The sequence below is a fragment of the Populus alba genome, chromosome 10 (assembly GCF_005239225.2).
Source record: "Populus alba chromosome 10, ASM523922v2, whole genome shotgun sequence".
In the NCBI taxonomy this organism is placed as follows: domain Eukaryota; kingdom Viridiplantae; phylum Streptophyta; class Magnoliopsida; order Malpighiales; family Salicaceae; genus Populus; species Populus alba.
Window position 1 is genome coordinate 7,529,001 of NC_133293.1, and position 23,880 is coordinate 7,552,880.

The 23,880-nt window shown below is 33.3% G+C and overlaps 1 protein-coding gene and 2 pseudogenes across 1 annotated transcript; all 3 read right to left on the minus strand.

The window, feature by feature from the left end:
* Positions 1 to 5,949: 5,949 nt before the first annotated feature.
* Positions 5,950 to 6,574, minus strand: LOC118044489 (signal peptidase complex subunit 1). Its single transcript, XM_035052787.2, has 2 exons — positions 6,441 to 6,574; positions 5,950 to 6,282 (listed from the first exon to the last, which is right to left on the minus strand). The coding sequence occupies exon 2, from the start codon at positions 6,280 to 6,282 to the stop codon at positions 5,965 to 5,967; it is 318 nt and encodes a 105-aa protein (XP_034908678.1). The 5' UTR covers positions 6,441 to 6,574; the 3' UTR covers positions 5,950 to 5,964.
* Positions 6,575 to 8,048: 1,474 nt separating this feature from the next.
* LOC118044440 (probable nucleoredoxin 1) lies at positions 8,049 to 10,544 on the minus strand (annotated as a pseudogene).
* Positions 10,545 to 20,971: 10,427 nt separating this feature from the next.
* Positions 20,972 to 23,480, minus strand: LOC118044451 (probable nucleoredoxin 1; annotated as a pseudogene).
* Positions 23,481 to 23,880: the final 400 nt, after the last annotated feature.

Below are 23,880 nucleotides of genomic sequence, written 5' to 3' on the forward strand. Positions count from 1 at the left end.
AAACTATCAATAATGATTCATATTCATATGTATTATTTACAGCATGCTACATGGTAATGAGATATAAAATGGATTTTGATGAATTAATATATATTTTATTATAAATTTCATATGGAAGATTTATAATTATTAAATAACTAAACTGAATTTTTTTATTATAAAAACTTAAAAAGAATAATTATAATGTAAGTTTTCTCATTTTAAAAGTATTTTAAAATTAATTTTACTTGATATAAGTTAATATATTTGTTTCAAATTTAATTTTTAATATATATTTATATAATATAGTATTTATTAATTAATTTGCCTCCTCTTTTTAATTCCTAGGCTCCGCCACTGTAGAGATTTACGAGATATTTTTATACCAAGTCGTAGGGTTTTTTTATGTGTGTTTTAGCTACAGCCATTAGGTGTTTTTGCTAGTAGTAATTAATATGTAAGTTTTTGTGCATAATATCATCATCATTTTTTTTTTTTTATCATGGTTTGAATTAGTTTATATGTATTTTAATTAATCCTTTTAGATTCTAAAATTAACAACTATATAAAATTTAAATTACTCTAAAATTTATGATAGTCAGATTAATAAATTATAAGAAATAAACCCACTACACCTATCAAGATTTATCAGATCCTTTTTTTTTTTTTTTGATGACTGGGGTGTCCGGGTCAGCTTGCGCGCACCACAACTAATCCCCGGGCCCACTGAACATCCTGCAAGCCCAGTGAACAGGTAAGACACCGCGGGGGTGACAGGGTACACAGAGAGGGTCGAACCCGGGACGTTCACAAAGATTGAACTTGCAGTTGACCATAGTAGCTAGGACCTCAAGTGTTTTATCAGATCCTTCTTGGGAAGCTGAGTCATTGCAATATGAATCGTATTCCTCGTGAAGGTAATTAATTAATGGATAAGATTGGATATAGTCAAATTGGTGTCCAGAAAAGCTATGCGAGCTGATTCTCATGGTTAACTTCTTAAGGAACCGTCCGCACCGTCCAACATGCCAAGCTACAGAGATTATAAGATATGGAAGAATATGGGCAACGGTTGAATTAAGTGAATGACTCTAATCCATACATAGTCTATTCAATAATATATATATATATATATATATATATATATATATATTACGATATGATTTAATAAAGAAGCCTGGACGAATCTAATTCTTTTTTGAAAAATCTGATAAGGCACTGACACGCCGTGAATAGTTAACCCCTTGATGTTCCAAGAGGATGGTTCCTTGCAGCCAGCCATCCGTGTTAGAAGGGATATTGTTTGTTGCTTCATAAACCGACCACAACATGTCGTCACCCTCCACAACGACTTTAATAATTCGTTAACTTAACAAAAAAAAAAAAAAGTAAAAGAAAAGAAAAGAAAAGGTCGTAGCGGCTGAAGCTTATAGGAAGTAGGAACACGAGAGTCGAATTGCAGTAGCTTTCGTAAAGGGACTTCTTCCCATATTCTTATATATATATATATTTAATTTCTAGTTGTTCGTATTCATTTTTTTTTTTTTTATCCAATTGAAGAAGATTTTGCCCCTTCAAATTACACTTTATTGGCTTTGCTTACAAGTCCTTTCATTGTTATATATATATATATATATATATATATACACGCACACACATTATTATTTTTATGTGAGGTCAAGGTGATTGAATTTTTGTGTATATGTATAAAATATAATTTGAATAAAAAAAATAATTGACATTTACTTGTCAAGAAATGGGAGTCACCCATGTACTTGTCAATAAGTTGGAGTCACCTATGTTTTTTATGTAGTGCATCATCCAATCTCTCAACACTGCTTTCTAGAAATGTGTTGGATGTGTCTCACTTAGAGGTAATTATTTTCAGTTCGATTCGATTTTTATAAAAAAAAACAACCAAACCACAAAAAAAAAAAGATCCGAAACCGAATCAGAACCGGCCCAAACCGGCCGGTTCCGGTTCGATTCCAGTCCGATTCTAGTCCGATTCTTTTATCCAAAAAACCGGACAAACCTATATACATTTTCTGGGCATTATCCCCCTCTTTTACTACAGCCGTTATAAAATCCCCTCCAATCCTCTGCTTTGATCTAGTTACCATCTCCCTTTATCACCATTACCAGCCTTGAGCACCATCATCCCTAATCCTAGCAGTGGTCAATTTGTTGATTAAACTGGAGAAAAGAAACAAAACCTTGAAGATTAGCCAACACAATGTTTGGGTTTGCTGTCTGAAATGGTCAAAAGAGAAAATTCAAATCTTAGAATAATACGAAAGTGGGTTGTCAAGGACACAAGTTATTTCAATATCATAGAAGAGGATCTGCTTGCATTCATCCCATGGAATGGCTTCTCTGGTGCAGATTGGATCATCCTGAGAATTAATTAATTAATTAGAAAATCGAAAAAAAAAAAAAACTCACTGTCACTGCCTCACTGGTTTTGAGAGGTTGAGGAAACGCCGGTCTGATGGAAACACAACGTGTTTTGGACCAGTGGAGACTGAGGAAACATCGATCTGTGATTCACTGAGAGCCTGAGAGAGATAGGAGTTTGACAATTGAAATTGAAATTTGAAAGTGTTTACTGTTTACTATTTAAGGGTTAGCAGAGAGAAAGTGAAGACTAAAGAGAAGAGAAAGGAGAGGCGCGGCGCGGGCAGCAACATTTTCTTTTTATACTAGGGTGTAGGGACCTTTTTTTTTTAACCGGTCCGGTTCATCTGGTTTTTGCACTGCAAAACCGAAAACCGAACTGAACCGGGGTTTTTCCTACATAATCTAATCGGTTTTATCGGTTTTATTTTTCGGTTAATTTTTTTTTCGGTTTTATCAGTTTACTCGGTTTTTTAGTTTTTCTGAACACCCCTAGTCTCACTGCTCTCTAGACGAGAGATAGTTGAGCTCTAACAATGTATCCCCTCTCTTTTTTCTCCTTCCTTTCCTAGAAAAAACATATTGGGGTTGCAAAAAAATCAAATAAGTTTAGTCATTTGTTCATTAAATCAAATTAGGTATTCATTATTTTGATTGTAATATATTTAATTTTGAATTATTTATTGAACTTATTTTGTTTTTTAATTTCATCATTGGATTTTTTTTTTAAGTTTAGTTTTCATTATGTTAGTTGTTATTTTTTTTTTTCTAATTTTTTTTTTTTAATTGAATCATTTTTTTCAATTTTATCCCTCACATTTTGATTTCTTTTTTTTTTGGTCAAGTTTAGTCCCTATTCTTTTCAATTCAATTTTTTTTTTCTGATTCTTTTTTTTGTTGAATTTATTTTTGCAATTTTATCTATAATTATTTTAGTTGGTTGGGAATTATTTTGTTTTTACAATTCTTTGGCAATGAATTATTGTTGATTTTTTTTCTTTTTATTTGTTATTAATATTTTTTTTCTAATCATATTATCAAATTAGTTGAGCTTATTAAATCTAATTAAGTTAATGACCATAATTGTTTTTTTTTTCTAAAAACACTTGCATCATCTTGACATTTTTTCTATACTGAAAAACAATAAATCAACCTAAAACATAGCGCGAACCCCTAATATAGTATGTCACTGCATAAACTATGTTTTTTTGTTATCTAGTTCAAGAATAAAATATATTTTTGACCAACTGAAAGGAAATTATTGGTTTTTCTTCTCCTCAACGAAAAAATTCCACATGTGACTTTATAGAGAAGCTTGAAGTCAATTGTAGCGGGTGTAAAGCACGAGAACAAGGGTTCAGGAATATGAAATTGACGCTTGGAAATAATTTTTTGAATGAGAAATGAGAAAAAGGAAATGGGATGGAAAGTCAATCTTTGGAACCACAATACTGTGAAGGAATCTATAGCAAGGAGCCCAGTTGGGCTTATGATAAAAATGACATGGTATAGAAACAAAGGTAGTTATGGCCTTGATCGTTGCTGTAGCAGCTCGGAGCTTATTTAGCAAAACCTGAAAAAAGGCCACACCGGAAACGCTCATCTGATGATGGCCAACTTTTGCAGCTGTTGCCGTTTAAAGAATTTTTTGTCCTCACTTTGAGTTTATCCTATGAAAGCACTCCCTCAATCTTTCTGAAACATAAGACGTCCTACGGCTTTATTCAATTTTGCTCCATTTGTATTGATTTGCTGCAAGTCTTGTTGAAATCAGCTTAAACTAATCACCACGTGTGGTAAACCCATTCGCCACTCGTTTTCCTTCATACAGAGCGTTGAAGGGATGTTATCTGTGTCTATTCCATGGCTGGCTGAATTTTTGGACCAAATAGCTGTTGGTAGGCTGGTAGCACATAATTTATTGTCAGCTTTAGGTCTCTTATTCCAATTGCCAGCCTGAAGAAGGTTTAAAACTCTCCTACCCTGCTTCGAACTACAAACTCAATCAACCAACTATATCGGAGGGCCAAAGAAGGAAAGGGTCCGGCTAGTCGAGTAAAATTTGGAGAAACATTTGGCGAAATTGACATAACTCTGGCAGCCAGGAAGAACATGGCAGGTTCATCACGACAAAACAAGGACGAGAGGTTAAACACAAATTGACCACAAGAGAAGCAAAAAATTAATGGGAAGCATCCCCTACCACTTTCTGGGCAAAAAAATCTCATCTCACGTCACCCAAAGCTGCAGTCTAAGGTTCTCCACTGTTATTTACTTGAAGACCCTTTACTTCTCATCCAGTCATACCATATAACCCACCCACTAGTTCCATCAATTAAACAATGTTCATCCAAGCAAAAGAACAATGAATCATACAAGGGGAATTAGTTTCTTATTTTAATTTTAATATCATTTTCCCTTCAGAAAATTATACTTGTAAATAATCATACATTTTCAAACAAACACAGCAACGGGTTTCAGCATTTCTTAAAATTATGCAGGATGACATAAATTCAGTGAAAGAACGAAAACTGTTCAAAGTGCTAAATTAGTGTGTATAACAAATTGTGATGTACTGTAAACATTGTGATGTAATTTAAAATTTTGAAGTCAAGAGTTGGATGTCAATAGCGAGAAAAGGAAAACAAATAGAAGAGCAATATCATAATTCTTTCCAACGGCAAATACCAGAACAGATAGAAGGCATATGACGCAACCTACCATTATAAGATCAATTTCTTCACAAATGAAGCTCAAAGGGGGCAGTATATGAAGTTAACTAGAATCAAATAATTGCAACTCTACTTTGTTCATTGATATAATGCAATGCTTTGTTTCTTAGTTCCTGTTAATAGCTTCAACAGTAAACCCTTTCCTCAAGATTCTTTAACTGAGAATTGTATCAAATGCACACCCACTTCAGCAAATGCAGCAGGTTTAGCCTTGCTGCTTTCTTGATAGTGGAATGAAAATTTACTCATCCATAAAACTAGAATTGAAAGAATTATATACCTCACTTTTATCATCAGCACTCTCTCTTAATAATCAACTCAATTCTATTTAAAAGAAGCAACAGTCTATAGTATTACTTATCAACAAAAACAACAAACCCTCATAAAAAGGCAAACCCGCTTCATCCAGAACATAAGCAGGATACATTTCCCGTATCACTACAAGCATCTGTCTCGTGCAACACCCATTTCAGGCCACTAGATAAAACAATGTCTATCATTTTTTAAAAAGTTTAGCAATTAACTTTTCAAAATCCAACGGATAAGAAACATCCGCGCACACAGGAATTTGCATTCCGTGACCAGTAAGATGAATTTGGTCTAGTTCTCGAAATGCAGTACTCTTAACATTGGCTATCCATTCTAATAATGAGATTAACCTGCTGCTGTCACTCTGAAAAACCAACAAGAAAACAAGCATAAAAAAAGTAAAAAAAAACTAACTGAAACTCGAATGGCATTGTCTACAAGGTATAAAATTTATAGCAAAACAAAGTTATTCTAACACCCAATTCATCCATAACGTTTCATTCCATCCATTTAAATTGAAGATTTAAAAACCCTAGCAAACAAATGCTTAGACTAAAAAACCAGTCAAATTTAACAAAACCAACCTACTTCTTGGACGATTTCTTCTTGTCTTGGAAACCACAGCCTTCTGTGGCTTAGGGTGCTTCTCAGCTTCGCTTGGGTCCAACCACTTGAGAGGATGGCGATTGAAGAAGGGCCAATTAGGGACAGTAACCAGTGTGGTGAAAACCACTCCACCGGCGTAAATTAGCATCATCATTCGAAACGATCCTATTATATAACCTGTAGCTAAAGCCGCCGCCGCGAAAACTAACAGCAGTATCTGCATCCATAGCTCCGCTTGTTTCTGTCCTTGCCAATCCATCTAACCACCAAAAATTACAACGATCACCCAAACATAATAATTCAATTTAATTAACACCCCAAAACCCTAGATCATAATTAACGAATTAACGAAAGGATTGAAGTAATAATTCTAAACGCAGATCGCATGGTAAAGGAGAGAGAGAGGAAGAATCTTACCGAGAAAGCGAGAGATATGATTTGATCTGCAAAATTGGAATATACTGACAGAAGACTGAAGATGTTATAAAAACCGTGCGATCAGACTCATGGACGGTATGATTAACGGTGGAGATTAGGATACACACCCTTTCAATTTTTTTTAAAAGTAACCGATGTAGCGTGCACCTTAATTATTTATTTTAAATTTTAAAATTGAATATCAAGTAAATCTAGGGACGGGTTAATTTAGCTACATCCTTAACTATATATCTTTTAATTTTTATTATTAAATATGAATTGGTAGACATAAATTCTACAATATAAAATTTAAAAACTAACAAGAAAATTTCTTCTGCACTTTCTAACTTGCCTTTTTATTTCATAACCTTACCTTTTTTGTAGTTTCTTTGAAATATATATATATATAAAAAAATTCTTACTCTCACTTCAAACAAAGTTAACTCATTTGACTGTTTTTTTTTTGGTAACAAAAGCATATTTTTTAAACTTGTATTCCTTTTTTTTTGTGAAAAAATAAAGTCAATAATTATAATTAAGTTTTTGACAGGTCTTACCAGTCGTGTCATTGTACAAAGCTTAAAGATAAAACTTTTGTAGTTCATGAGACATTTTTAACTTTTTTAATTTTTTTATAAACACGGTCTGATTCAAGTTTCAGGTTAATATACTTGACCGAACCAAATTTTAAAACTATATTCTAAACACACACAAGTAAAGCAAATTATTTAGGCATGTTGTTTTTTAGATTGAAAAAAAATCTTTGAAAAAGATTGTTTTAGATTACATTATTTTTTAGTGTTTTAAAATTGTTTTGATACGTTGAAATGAAAAATAAATTTTAAAAAATAAAAAATATTATTTTAAAATATTTTAAATTAAAAAACACTTAAAGAAAAAAAAAAACATTAACAGAATAACAAAAAAGCTCTTACCATCATCTCAGTGTTCTTGGTACAGCTGTTGGCTTCACTAATTTCTAGAACCTCGCCATTAATCCTACCCGTCCTTTGCCTCCCATCGACTGGTACAAGCAATAGCCTGCTCGTGATTTTGGTTCCACCCTTAGCGCCATTCAAATAACTGTAATGAACCCAGTTTCCACTTGCTGTGATTTCATTTGTCAACCAGTCATCAGCAACAGAAGAATTGCCATTTCTATTGGATGAGTTTTTCTTGCTTAGTTCTGAGTCAAGATTAATGCCGCTTTCTTGATTCTGAAACCAGCCTCAACAGGTTATGTGAGAAGGCGGAGAGAGAGAAAAAAGAGACTATCCAGTTGCTTGGATCGGAGATTCTTGTTTCTTTTACGGTGGAGTTAGAAAGGTTTCATTATATAATGTAGGTTTAGTCACAATCAGCCATCTTTTGTTTAATCTGCAGAACAATTACAGGAATATCTGCACCAGAGGTGAAGCTGCTGCTTCATCCAGCCAAAAAGAAACAAAGAGAGTGGTACAATGGAACCGTGCATAGCACCTCTTCCCAGTTTTTTGACAGGACTGATAAGCATTTTCATTTAGAAATGACGAAAACCTCATAACAAGTGATGGAGATTTGAGATCAACCAGCAACCATGGATTCCCAAGTTTCAAATGGGTCACAGTATTCACATAAACTTGGCCAATCCGGTTATTTATTTTTGGTATCGAAATACAGGACATGAAAATCCCTCAGCAACACACCACTTAATTACATATACACATAACAGGAAAGACATCCACTATCTTCACACACATGCAACAAACACCTTACATCGCAAACTTATTACAGTAGAAAGCCCATAAAACCAGATACCAGTAGCGCTTGCCTGCTTAAGCTCTGCGGCACACATCTCCATCGCAGATCCTTCCTTCCTTTCCCTTTTCACTTCCAGTATCTTCATCTTCCTTCAAAGCACACTTGGGGTGAAGATCAAAGTCACATTGTTTGCAATAGAAAGACCAACTATACCCTGTTTCACGACAGCCCTTGCAAATATATGCTTTGCGTTTAGCACGTATCAGCTCATGCTCAGTATGAAGTTCGTGTTTCACTTTCTCTGGCCACCCCTTTGCCTTTTCCTCAATCTCCTCCTCCAATTGCTTTAGATGCTCCTCGGTAAATGGAAAAGCATCTGCCCCGTAAGCTGTCAAGTGCATCCGAGCTTCCTTCGTAATGGTCCGGCCACTTGGCCCAATCGCTACAGCTGCAGGAATGCCTTTAATTTTGAATTTCCGACTCAGGATTTGTTTCCTTTCATCACCAAATGGAAGGGCTAACCAAGGCATTTCTGAATAGAACTCGTCAAAGGTGGATTGATCGCTGTCACTTGAGATGAAGATCACCTCAAATGCATTGCCTTTTCCTTTAATTGTGTGATATGCTTCAATTAGCTTGGGCAAAAAGGCACGACAAGGAGGGCACCATTGAGCTGAGAAGTAAAGAAGAATGTTCTTTCCAACTAGATCAGACACTCGGACCTAATCAAGAGTAAACCATTTGACTGATAAAAATACCTTGGCTAATGAATTCAATTCGAGATAATAAGCAAGTTATTGAAAGTAACGAAATAACAACATGCGACATTAGCATAGAACAAAAAAATTACCTTGGATCCACTTTTGTCAATCACAAAATCATTTTCCCCATTAACCAAAACTGACTCAAGCGTCTGCGATTCCAGTTTTGCCTTTTCAATTGCAGCTAGCTCATCAAGCTTTTCCGGTGTAAATGGGTAGGCTTCAATTCCATGGTCTTCGATGAGTTCAACTACATTTGGGTTCAAAGTCTTCCCATCCTGGCCAATTATGACAAGATTAGGAATGGTTCTAAGTTCAAAATACCGCGCTAGCTTCTTGCAGCTCTTGTCCTTAAATGGCAATGCCAACCAAGGCATTGTCTCAAAACTCTCTTTGAAGTTTTTTTCCTCAAAGTCTAGAGATATTAGGACTACTTCAAAGTTCTCTCCTTTTTCCTTGAGCCTCTTGTGTAATTCAACTAGTTTAGGAGTGAATTCACGGCACATCCTATGAGCATGGATTGAGAAATACAAGCCAACCAATTTTCCTTCAAGGTCCAACACAGGGATCTGCCATTACAGATAGCCAAAAAGGCAAAAAGTGAATGATGGCATCATCAATTCAATTTCAAAACTAGCTAATTGAATGAACCATCTACCTTTTTTCCATCATTTGAAATCACATAATCACGTGAGCTTGAAACCAAGATAGAGCTTATGGTTTGATTCTTCTTAGCATTCTCTTTCTTGCTCTTTCAGGAAATTCAGTCTATCAAGGTTGAACGGATACCCATCCACGCCATGTTCCTTGACAGTGCTGACTCCATCATCGCAGGAAACCTTGCCATTCGCATCAAAAATGACAAGATTAGGGATCCCTCTTACTTTGAACACTTCCTTAAGACGTTTGCGGGTCTCCGTATCAGAGAAGGGAATAGCAAGCCAGGGCATTTCGGAGAAATATGTGTTGAAGGATTCATCATCTCTGTCAGAAGAAATGAACACCACCTCAAAGTCGCCTTTGGATGATAGCTGTTCATAGACTTCTACCAACAAAGGAGTGAAATTACGGCATGGGCCGCACCACGAACCAGAGAAGTAGAACCCCACAATCTTCCCAACCAAATTGCTGACCTTAACCTAAAAATTAATGTCGAACATTATCAGAAAAAAAACATCAGCCCTTAACGAATCACAATTTTATTCATGGTTTCTTTCTCTTGCCAGTGAGAGAAGCAACAAAAAAATAAGGAGCTTTTTCTTAATCATAAAAAAGCTTCAGAAATTGGTCATAAATTTGTTCTTCAGCAAGGCTTGCAGTCTAATTTAAACATGATATTCATCTTAATTACGAGAAAAACCTACAAGTTCATATAAAAATTAAAAGACGTCAACTTATAATAAGACAAGAAGAAGACTTGAATAAGATCAGAGAAGCAGTACCTGATCACCATTGTTGCGGATGAGAAAGTCCCTCTCTTCTGAAGAAAGAAGCGTTGAAAGGTCGAGAGAAACGTCTTCGGTGGCCATAGCTAGCTATGTGATGAACTACTCAAAAGGCTAGAACAATTGCCAAACCCAGTTGCTATGTGATGGAACTTCCAGGCTAAGGCTCCTTTTAAATTACCTGCACGACCGACCTAGGAAATTATTATTCTAATCAGTGAACGACGACATCAAGGCGTGGCTGGTGTCGGGTAATGACGAAGACATGATGACGTACGTCCGATGAAGTGGCATTCGCATGATCACCTGCTTCTAGAAATCTCCTCTTGCTTCTTTTTTTTAATCTCCTTTTTTTTGTTTTTATTCTAGTTTTATCCATGGTTTGATAATTTTTTTGTGAGTTTGTTATGAAATACATTTTGTATTTTTACCTCTTTAATAAAATCTTTATATTTCTTGATACAAAAAATCCTTAATTAGTTTTTTTTAATTAGAAAATTATTGTCTTTTGGTTTTGCTGCATTTGGAATGAATTTTTCTGTCATTTTTTTTTTCTAATATAAATCAATCATCATATGTAAAGCATAGTTGAAATGAACGAACAAACAAATTATATACGTGGCATCTTAAATAGGAAGCTTAGGAAAGGATGAAGGTCAAGAATGTAAAATAAAACCTATGCCTCCACTACCAATAATGTTAAAAAAATTATTAAGAAAAATAAATCATGAAAATGTACCTCCAGCTCCAGTCATACAAAAGCTCCTAAAGTATCAGAAAAAAAAAACATTTAACACAAACCTCAATAAAATTCATATGCTAATTAAATTCTCAAAAAATTCAAGAGAATTCTGGATTAGAATTTTAGCCTAGTCGATTCTCTATAAAATGTGACTCGATAATAATTACATGCAATTTAATAGACAGGCTAAAATCCAAACTTGATAGAATTCTTGGTTATATTTTTAAGAATAGAGTTTTTCAATAATAAAACTCTCAACTTCTTTTTTATTTTAAAAATAATGATATTGCATATATTTAATAATTATAAATAAAATTATATTATGTATTTGAGCCACATCATGACTCTATTTAAAAAAAGAGACCCTATATTTCTAGGTGAGAAAGAAAGAATTTTTAAATGCTATACTTTGTCATAATTCGTGACTTTCCCACACTCATACATATATGTCATTATCCTTTATCGAACACTCTAGAAGTATTTAAATTTTTCAATTAATTTTAAGTGAGGGAAGGTAATGAATTTCCACTTCAAAATGAAGTATGATTTGTATTATGGTAATTTTATGGTTATATTTTTTTAAAAAAAATATTTTTAGTTGAGGTTGATTTGATATTTATATATGTTCAGTTAAAATTATAATTGAAATTGAAGTTGAACAAAAATTAATTTAATATTTTTCATTGAGAAATTTTTTTTAAATTAAAGTTATAAAATAACTAAAAAATATATTTATTAAACAAATAAAATAAAATGGAAAATATAGGACTTCCAAAACATGAATTTTATTTTTATAGAAAAGAATTCTTAAAAAAAAAAAAACTATTTTAATGCTCTTGAATTTAAAAAAAAAATTAAGAATTGAAAAAATAATTTCCATTCCCAATTAATAAACATGTTTTTTATTTTATATTTCATAGAATTGTTTTTTTAAAAATGAAAAACCTTTTACAACAATGGTAACCCAATAATACAATATATAATTTATCCATGATGACTGCCTCAATTTTCGAGAAGTAGAGAAAATTAGATTTTTTTTTTAAATAACATGGTTAATAAAAATATTTTAGAAATTAGAAGGGGGGAGGGGGGATTATCCATTACCAATACAGTAAACACCTTACTCTGCATTGTTTACTTTTGTGTAGTGAATAATGCAAAGTGAATCTATATAAAAAAGTTCAACCTGTGATTGAACTTGTTAAAAGCAATAAAAATTTACTTTTTCATAACTAAGGTTCCTGCCTCATAAATGGAGAGGCCTACAATTTATATATTATTTTCAATCAGTAACCAAACACCATTATTAATGAGTTTAGAAGAAATACAAATGTTGTCTAAAAAACAAACGGGTTTTAAATCTAGTTATGTAGATAACTTTTATTTGTGGGTATCCACTAGATATCCTAATCTATTTTTAATTAATTTTATAAAAATAAAACCTAAGCTAAAAAAAATAAAATAATCCCTCATTCATGAATCATAAAAATATAAAAATGAATTAAACATAAAACTAAGAGATTTGGTTAGTTTAGTGTTGTTGCATTATGGACAAAAACTCAAAGTATCACATATTGAAATAGTGTTCTAGTTTTTTTTTCTTTAATTTGTTTTTTTATTATAGTCACCAAACACTTTTTTTTTTTTTTGACATTTCATAAATCAAGAATTTGACTTATTGATTGGTTTTGGTTGGTTTTCTATAATCTTTTTTTTTTTTGGAAAATTGAATGTCTCTACATTAGAGTTATGTTTTATTTTACAAAATAGAATCCTATTTTATTTGCATATAAAAATTTAAGACTTGAGGAGCCAAAATTGACATATAAGCAAGAATTTAAGGTTTTTTTATTTGAGAAATGTTCATTTCACACCATTTTACTTTGAAAAATTTATGTTTTGATCCAAAACTTTATTTTAATAACATTTCAATCTAAAAGTTGAAAATAGCAAAGAAAAGAAAAATATATATATTAACAAGTTTTTGTTTGCGAAAATAGCTAAAATGTATGTCAATGTATTCTTCTTGACAAGAAGAGTGCTACCATAATGTTTTTGAGTTTTATATTGCCAAAAAAAGATAAATGGAGGTTGAGAGAATTGCTTTTAAGTTAAACTTTGTATTTTAAAATAATTTTAGGGTTTCTTTTTAGTTGATGGATTAGTTTAGAGACAATTTAAAAGTATTTATGAGGTGATTTTAGATAAAAATATATTTAAAAAATAGAATTTTAGATTAAAAAAAAACCTCTGACGCAATTCTTCAACTACTTCTCCATGACAAAAAAAAATAATTGAGTAAACGAATAATATATCATTTGCTTTATTTTAAAAATAAAATAATAAAGGGCAATGTGTGATCCATCAAGAAAAATAAAATGGTTCTTTCATCTTTTGGATAAGCATGCCAGTCACTTGGCCCCACAAACATGACTTGTGTTTAGCTTTTATTTTATTTATTAGTTGAATTTTTTATCCTCAAGTTTTAATTTTATTTCATTAAAATTAATTATTTAAAAAACACATCAAGGATGTTTTGTGGCTGTCATGGCGAAGGCAAATTTAAAGCACATGAGATTCAGTGGTGGGAAGCTGGCAAAAAGAGACTGCGAGAACATGAAAAAAGTAAATAAGCTGAACATAATTAATGGGCCATAGAAGGGATTGTTTTTTCAACGGCTTCAAACTTTATGGCAGCGTGCTTGATTGTTCTGCGGGGGGAAGGAGTTAACTAATCCTATCCGTCCTTTGCGTCCCACGAACTGATACAAGCAATAGCCTGCCCGTGGTTCTGGTTTAATTGATTGCAGACATGTTCATCAACAAACGCAGGTTTCCACCTTCTGGGATTTCATTTGTCTTTCTTACTTCTGAGTTCGAATTAATGCTGCTTTCTTGATTCTGAAATCCGTCTCAACAAGTAATGTGAGAAGGCTGAGAGGGGTAAGAATGACTATCCAGTTGCTTGGATTGGATATTCTTGTTTCTTTTACGGTGGAGTTACAATGGTTTCATTGTATAATCTTATCATGTTATCGTTCGTGGGTCCAAAGCCCAATTCTCGAATATGGTTATACCCGTTTCTCAACGATATCAAAATAATTTTTGTTTTATAAACGAATATTGTTTGTCGACACGTCTCTTTTTACAAAAAAGGGCCGATGTCAAAAGTTTAAATACCAAATATGGATCATGTCCATAATTTTTTTGGTAACTCAGAAGTACTTCTCCTTTTTAGGGTTAAACGTCAATATTTTAGAAGAGTCACCTATTTTTAGGAATTGATGTCATCCATTTTTTTTTGACGCGTCTCCTACGAACGTTGTTTTTCGACACATCTCTTTTTACAGAAAAGGACCGATGTCAAGGGTATTTATACCAAATATGGATTATGTCCATTATTTTCTTTTGATAACTCAGACGTAAATCTCTTTTTTAGGGATAAATGTCAATATTTTAGACGAGTCTCCTATTTTTAGGGACTGATGTCATTTTTAACGTGTCTCTTATTTTTAGGGACCAACTTTAACTATCTTTAAAAAAAAAATCGCAAATAAGCTCAAAATATAATATCATTTGAAACAAATAAAAAACACACAAGTAAGGGTAACCTTTCTCTTGAAAGGATGTTTTAAAGGTGGTGTCTACTTTCCCTTAATCATAACTAGCCCAGTACTCGAATCTCTGGGACTAGTGTCTAATTTGGGATTTCTAGTTTCCTCATATTACTAGATGACGACTCCAATAAAATCTTTATTTCCCCCAATCGAAAAAAAATTGTTTTGTTAAATAAACAAAATGTGGAGTAGTCGCCCGACGTCGTGTATCGACAAAAGATAAGCAATTAAATTGTTCTAAATAACATTTTGAGCTCAAATCTACCCTTATGTTAAAAATAAACAAGTTGTATTACTCTTAACAATATTTTAGACATTTACCTTTCATAGGTTTCTTTGCCCTTATATTATTAAGGGATAATGACTTGTTATTTCTTAAAAAATATTTTGGATATTAACCACTTGGGGTTTCTTTATCCAGATATTAACAGTGAACAATAACAAATTATTCCCAATAATATTTTGGATATTTACTCCTTTGGAATTTTTTTTATCCAAATATTAATTGTGAATAAAGACGAATTCCCTAAAAATAAGATTTTTATATTTTTGAAATATTGGCCAACACCCTTTGTAGTTTACAAACATGTTGTAAAATTCAAAATGCAAGAAAATAATTTTTGTGTTTAAGAAATCTATGCTAAAACATATTTTCTTTAAACTTCGAATATTTTTTTTTAAAGAGGAATGTTCAAAATATGTTAGGGTATTGATTGTATGCAATATACAAGAAAACATTTTTTTTGTATTGTTTTTATGCAATATACAAATCTGGTATTAAAATACCGAGTTCTCTATGAAATGTTGCAAATACACACACACACACACACGAGAAAATCATGAATCTCGCCCTCTTTTTTGGGTTGTGTCCAGCTCAACTCATGTGACTGGGCTGGATCCAGCATACCTAGTCGGGTCACTTGCTCAAGCCAGCGACCTGGTTAGGCAAATAAGAGGCACGCATGAGTTTCCTCACGTGTGCATGCTTAATTATTTTTCAAGTGAATTATAATTCACTTGAACAGTAAACTCACAAAAATGAAGAGGCATGCATAGTAATTATGTAATTAAAATGCAAAGTGAAAGGAATGTATGAAACTTACCTGGTAACTAAGACGAACAAAGACGATGACAGTGAAGCTTTTGCGCACGACCGGAGGTCACTGGTTATGTAGATAACAAAAAAGATGGCAACACTGGTTTTGGTCTCTGTTTTCTCTCTCTCTCTCTCTTCTCTTCTGCTAATGCTCTCACTAGAGACGACGAAGATGATGGTGATGAAGGCGTGATGTGCTAGTTGAATTGACGCTCTTTCCTCTATGCTTTCTTGCTTTTGACTGTGTTGTTTCCTTTGGTTTTCTATGCTCTTTCTCTGTTTTCCTGTTGCCTGCCTCCCTCTTGTTTTTACTCCCTCCCTCCCTTTTTTTTTAGGTCTGCAGAGGAGGCATATATATAGCCTATACATAGCTCTATTTAGGAAAGACTCATTATACTAATCTAGGATGTAAATCTCAACTGATTTACATTTAAATAATGTAAATAAGAAAACTAAAATATTCTAATTCCTATTTTGTGATTCCAGTAATCACTTTTTACATTAACACATCATCCCAGCCATTCGTATTAGGGATAAAATCCCAGACATTAGATGATGGTGAGGTTCCTATCTTCATGTCATTTTGTAGCTAACATAGAGGAGGTGTAAAACTGTTTCCTTTGGACTAAAGTAGAAAAACTATGATTTGTAGCCCAAACAATCAGGTAAGGGAATAAAGAAAACTAGCAGGAACAGTTATGCAGAGAAAAGGAAAGAATTGTAGATGAGGAGGGGTATTGTTCTCAAAACACAAATGAACGGTGCCATGTTAATTAATTCCTATGGGGTTGTTTCATGTTGCCAAGTTCCAAACGGTGATGTTTTTTTAATTGGGATATATGAAGGTAAGGAAACGGTTGTGTTGGTTTTTTGTGAAGAGAAACAAAATATAAACCAACATGGTAGCCTAGTAACATGAATTATTATGATGTTTTTTGATCCAGTCCTTGTTTTTTCCAATTCCTTCAACGAAACCGATTAATTTTTAAAATTGGTCTTTTAAACCAATAAATCCTTGAAACATTAAATCGAGTCCCAATACACATTTCTTCTCCATGATTAAATTTTGGCATGATCTAGACCTTAACTAGTCCTCATTGCGCTGCAAACTCGGGTTAGAATTCTTTTCGCGACATGATTCTCTATTTTCACACTAGATATTCAAACAGGAATATCTTAAGCTTCTGATATCGAAATCAGACGATTCAAAAATCAAAATTCATTTACATGTACAGGAATAAAACTTTCATGAAGGATTCAAAGTTAGATAAAATCATTTTGAAGAATAAAATCCGGCCGTAATTTGGTTTGTCATAAAACGTCTCCTGATTTGATAATGGTTATAGTAATAATAATGGTACTAGTAATGGTGATGATATTAATATATGTGATAATAATTTGATAATTATAATAATGGTAGTAATAATAGTAACAACAACATCAATTTGTTATGATGGTGATAATGGTTATAATGATTATATTTTTGATAATAATAGTAATGATAGTGATAATTGTGATAGTAATGATAATAATAATAATAAAAAATATAAAATATATATTAGTACTAATAGTGATAATGATGATAATGGTGGAAATTTTAATAATAGTAGAAATGGTGATAATGATGATGATAATAATAATAATAATAATAGTTGTTTTGATCCTTATTTTTAAAATTATTATTTTTTAAAAGATTTTTTTGTATGATTAAAATTCATATTCTTTTTAATTTCATACTTTAATATTTAATTTTATTAGAATTAGGCTTCATGTTTTTTTTCTATATTAAGTGTTTTAGATCTAATGAATTAGGTCATAAATTTAAAAAGTTAACATATTTTTTTAAAAGACTTTAAAATTCTTTTAATTTTTTTATTGTGTTTATTACAGTCATATAATGTGAGCTGCAAATTTGGCAGGATATACTCGTGTTGGCTTAGCTCTAATTAGCATTGTTATATATTTATCGTAACTAGCGTTTTATATTATTTTTTTAACACCATTTCAACACCTAAACATAATTTTTTATACACAAAAAAAATAATCTAACCCCGCAATAAAGCGCGAGAACCAAAACTAGTAATTTCTTAGGCCTGACATGCAAGTAATTTAAAAGAAACCTTACCTAACAAGGGCGTGTTTGGGAAATGCTTATATTTTTATTTTTTAGTTTTTTTAAAAAATATTTTTGGCTTGAAAAGACATTAAATTCAAAAAATTTATAGTGTTTTGATATAGTTTTAAGTGTAAAAAAAAAAATTTAATATATTTTTAAATAAAAAAACTATCATGTATCACAGTAGTAAACACGCACTAGATCCCATTACATTTCAATTGGGATTGGCAATTGTTCTAGCCTTTTGAGTAGTTCATCATAAAGCTATGGCCAACAAAGACGTTTCTCACGACCTGTCATCGCTTCTTTCTTAAGAAAAGAGGACTTTCTCATCCGCAACAGTTGTGATCAGGCACTGTTTCCAGCATATGGTTGTGAGAGGCTAATGGTAGGAACAATGGGTGGAATCCGTAATAATTAAAATATACCGTAGAAGAAAACCCTGATGCCTCAAAGGAACAAAAATATCATTCATTTGATACCATCCAAAATTAAAGTAAGCACACTGCCAAGAAATTCAATTCGGCGGCAACAATCAAGCTTATTTACTTTTTCACTGTTCGAAAGCATGTGTTCTGTTTGTTTCAAGGAAAACGAATTCCTGAAATTTATTTTTCTTACTTTCCCATATTTGGTAACAATATGAAATAGTAAGTCAACGGAAACTTAATTCCAGTCAACATAAAATTACTGCTTTGAGAAAGAAAAGTGTTTTCCTTCAAGGAAAACACTTTTTTTTTGGCGTACATAGCGCACGCCTGCCAAGTGAATTATTATTCACTTGCTACAGTAGCAAGTGAATTATAATTCACTGCTACTGTAGCAGCGAATTAAAATGCAAAGTTGTGGTCTGCTGCTCTTGAAAATGAAAACGAAGCGGTTGTTTTGGTTTATTTTATTTAAGTCCTGGGTTTTTGATTAAATCAAAGTTTAATTAAGTCCTCAAACTCATTAATTCTTCAATTAAACTCTTGATCTCATTAATTAAAATAATCTAAAATTTAATTAAATCAATTCTCCAATTAAACCCTTGATTTAATTAATTAAATTAGTCAAGAGTTTAATTAAATCTTTAAACTTCCAATCATGTTGCCCTTAACCCAAATTTTAATTCATCCTTCATTTATTTTATTTTTTATTTTTCATCATCTTTTTTTTTAAATAATAAAAATAAAAAAGGTCAAAAATTGGGTTATGACAATTGTAAGTAATTAAATATTTTATATTAAATATTTTATATATATTAGATAAACTTGAAAAAAAATTTAATTCATTAATAAATTATTTTCCAATTCATTTTTCATAACACAACTAAACACTGAAAAGTGTTTTCCAGTTCATTTTCTATAATACTACCAAACATCGGAAAATACTTTTCCGGAATTCATTTTCTAGGAATTCACTTTCTCCAGAATTTATTTTTAAAAAAAAAACCACTTTCCTGCAAACAAACGGAGCATTCATGTTCTCGCAGTTTCTTTTTGCCACATTCCATAGCTTCCCACCACTGAATCTCATGTGCTTTGCCTTCGCCATGGACAGCCACAAAACCTTCTGATCAATTGTTACAGTCTGAAAAGGCATATTTTGAAATCACTTCCTATCTCTGGCCATCCCGTGTACGGACCACCTACGACGGCGAAGGACACCGCTGCGCTTCGCCATGGACAGCCACAAAACCTTATCAATTTGTTGCAGTCCGAAAAGGCATGTTCTGAAATCACTTACTATCTCTGGCCATCTCGTGTATGGACCACCTACGGCAGGGGAAGGACTCTGCTGGGCTGGCGTAGACCCCCCTAGGTTTTGGCACAGCTGCAGAAAACAAGTTGGAACTCTTACATCACTATTGATAGGTGATGGATCATAAACAAGTTAGAACTCTTACTCTTACATCATTATTAAATAGGTGATGGATTATATATGAAATTGAATTTTTATTTCATTTTTTTTTAATACAAATGAATCACCATATGTAAAGCCTAGTTTAAATGAACGTACAATTAACTTATACACACGGGATCTTGCACATGAAGCCTAGGAAAGGGCAAAGATTATGTGGCCTTTCTAGCACTTTGATGCATGTATTATTACAAATCCAAATCAGCAAGCTTCCTATAACATTTGCTTACATGATCGCCCATGAATTATCACAACAATTATCTCCCTAATTTCCAATATTCACAATTAAGGAGTCAATATAGTTTTTTCCTTTGAAATAACTTGTTCACATCTACATAAAAAAAGACAATATAAGCCATAAAAAATGATCCATGCCAAGTAACAAATAAACATGTTGGGAGAAATATATTGAGCTTGACATGCAACGAAATAAGAACCAACACCTCAAACTTCTCTTGTGCCTTTGAAACATAACATGTAAATTATTAGGTCACAATTAATAATAACATACAGGAGACAATAAATCTTTATCAAATCTGCTAAATAATATAAATCGGCTTTGTCAAACATCTATGAGTTATTGTGAACATTGAATCCTTGCCAAATAACAAATAAACATGTTATAATTTATTATTCCATAACAATAAATAAAGCTAAGAAAAATAGAAAGAAATAGAGAGAAGAGAGGCTACATTACACTAGAGATGGAGAGAAGAGACCAAAAAAAAAAAAAAAGAGACCAACAACAAAGAGGGAGGTGAGAAAGTTGCGAGAAATTTTGAGAGCGAAGAGATCACCGCTAAGTTTCGATATCTTTCAGAGAAAAGAGAGGGTGGTTGTGGCTACAGGAGAGAGGAAGCAAATTAGGGGAAAAAAAAAAACCTTTCATAATTGAATTGGGTTGAGAGTTTAAACAAAACCAGTTTGGTATCGAAATATTTGGTCCAGAGGTAAAGTTGTTTCTTCATCAGCCAAATAGAAACACAGAGAGCGGCACAAGGGCATCATGCATAGCATTTTCATTTAGGAATGAAGAAAACTTCATAACAAGTGATGGAGATTTGAGAACAAGCAGCAACCATGGATTCCCAAGTTTCAAAAGGGTCACAGTATTCACATAAACTTAGCCAATCCGGTTATTTATTCTTCGTATCGAAATACAGGACATGAAAATCCTTAAGCAACACACCTCTTAATTACATATCAATAACAGGAAAGACATCCACATCTTCACACACATGCAACAAACACCTTACATCGCACGCTTATTACAGCAGAAAGCCCATAAATCCAGATACAAGGAGCGCTTGCCTGCTTAGGCTCGGCGGCACATTTCTCCATCGCAGTTCCATCCTTCATTTCCCTTTTCACTTCCAGTATCTTCATCTTCCTTCAAAGCACACTTGGGGTGAAGATCAAAGTCACATTCTTTGCAATGGAAAGACCAGCTATTTCCTGTTTCCCCACAGCCATCGCAAATATATGTACTGCGTTTAGTACGTAACAGCTCATGCTCAGCATGAAGTTCGTGTTTCACTTTCTCTGGCCACCCCTTTGCCTTTTCCTCAATCTCCTCCTCCAATTGCTTTAGATGTTCCTCGGTAAATGGAAAAGCATCTGCCCCGTAAGCTGTCAGGTGCATCCGAGCTTCCTTCGTAATGGTCCGGCCACTTGGCCCAATCGCTACAGCTGCAGGAATGCCTTGAATTTTGAATTTCCGACTCAGGATTTGTTTCCTTGCATCACCAAATGGAAGGGCTAACCAAGGCATTTCTGAATAGAACTCGTCAAAGGTGGATTGATCTCTGTCACTTGAGATGAAGATCACCTCAAATGCATTGTCTTTTCTTTTAATTGTGTGGTATGCTTCAATTAGCTTGGGCAAAAAGGCACGACAAGGAGGGCACCATTGAGCTGAGAAGTAAAGAAGAATGTTCTTTCCAACTAGATCAGACACTGGGACCTAATCAAGAGCAAACCATTTGAATGATAAAAAAAAAAAACCTTTGCTAATGAATTCAATTCGTGATCATAAGAAAGTTATTGAAAGTAATGCGGTGACAACATGCGAGGTTAGCATAGAACAAAAATAATTACCTTGGAGCCACTTTTGTCAATCACAAAATCATTTTCCCCATTAACCAAAAACTGACTCAAGCGTCTGCGATTCCAGTTTTGCCTTTTCAATTGCAGCTAGCTCGTCAAGCTTTTCCGGTGTAAATGGGTAGGCTTCCATACCATGTTCTTCGATCAGTTCAGCTACATTTGGGTTCAAAGTCTTCCCATCTTGGCCAATTATGACAAGATTAGGAATGGTTCTAAGTTCAAAATACCGCACTAGCTTTTCGCAGCTCTTGTCCTTAAAAGGCAATGCCAACCAAGGCATTGTCTCAAAAAACTCTCTTTGAAGTCTTCTTCTTCGTCGTCTAGAGATATTAGGACTACTTCAAAGTGCTCTCTTTTTTCCTTGAGCGTCTTATACAATTCCACTAGTTTAGGAGTGAATTCACGGCACATCCTATGAGCATGGGCTGAAAAATACAAGCCAACCAATTTTCCTTCAAGGTCCAACACAGGGATCTGCCATTACAGATAGCAAGAAAGTGAATGATGGCATCATCAATACAATTTCAAAACTAGCTAATTGAATGAACCATCTACCTTTTTTCCATCATTTGAAATCACATAATCACGTGAGCTGGAAACCAAGATAGAGCTTATGGTTTGATTCTTCTTAGCATTCTCTTCTTGCTCTTTCAGGAAATTCAGTCTATCAAGGTTGAACGGATACCCATCCACGCCGTGTTCCTTGACAGTGCTGACTCCATCATCGCAGGAAACCTTGCCATTCGCATCAAAAATGACAAGATTAGGGATCCCTCTTACTTTGAACACTTCCTTAAGACGTTTGCGGGTCTCCGTATCAGAGAAGGGAATAGCAAGCCAGGGCATTTCGGAGAAATATGTGTTGAAGGATTCATCATCTCTGTCAGAAGAAATGAACACCACCTCAAAGTCGCCTTTGGATGATAGCTGTTCATAGACTTCTACCAACAAAGGAGTGAAATTACGGCATGGGCCGCACCACGAACCAGAGTAGTAGAACCCCACAATCTTCCCAACCAAATTGCTGACCTTAACCTAAAAATTAATGTCGAACATTATCAGAAAAAAACATCAGCCCTTAACGAATCACAATTTTATTCATGGTTTCTTTCTCTTGCCAGTGAGAGAAGCAACAAAAAAAAGGGAGCTTTTTCTTAATCATAAAAAAGCTTCAGAAATTGGTCATAAATTTGTTCTTCAGCAAGGCTTTCAGTCTAAATTTAAACATGATATTCATCCTAATTACGAGAAAAAACCTACAAGTTCATATAACAATTAAAAGACGTCAACTTATAATAAGACAAGAAGAAGACTTGAATAAGATCAGAGAAGCAGTACCTGATCACCATTGTTGCGGATGAGAAAGTCCCTCTCTTCTGAAGAAAGAAGCGTTGAAAGGTCGAGAGAAACGTCTTCGGTGGCCATAGCTAGCGATGTGATGAACTACTCAAAAGGCTAGAACAATTGCCAATCCCAGTTGCTATGTGATGGAACTTCCAGGCTAAGGCTCATTTAAATTACCTGCGACCGACCTAGGAAATTATTATTCTAATCAGTGAACGACGACTTCAAGGCGTGGCTGGTGTCGGGTAATGACGAAGACATGATGACGTACGTCCGATGAACTTCCAGGCTAAGGCTCCTTTTTTTTTTTTTTTTTTTGGAAAATTAAATGTCTCTACATTAGAGTTATGTTTGATTTTACAAAAATAGAATCCTATTTTATTGCATATAAAAAATTTAAGACTTGGGAAGCCAAAATTGACATATAGCAAGAATTTAAAGTTTTTTATTTAAGGAATGTTCATTTCACACCATTTTACTTTGAAAAATTTATGTTTTGATCCAAAATTCTATTTTAATAACATTTCAATATAATTTTTTTTAAAAAATAATAAAAATTCATTGAAAATAG

Excerpts from the sequence above, each read along its gene's own strand:
- LOC118044489 (XM_035052787.2), bottom strand. The coding sequence starts at position 6,282 with ATGGATTGGCAAGGACAGAAACAAGCGGAGCTATGGATGCAGATACTG.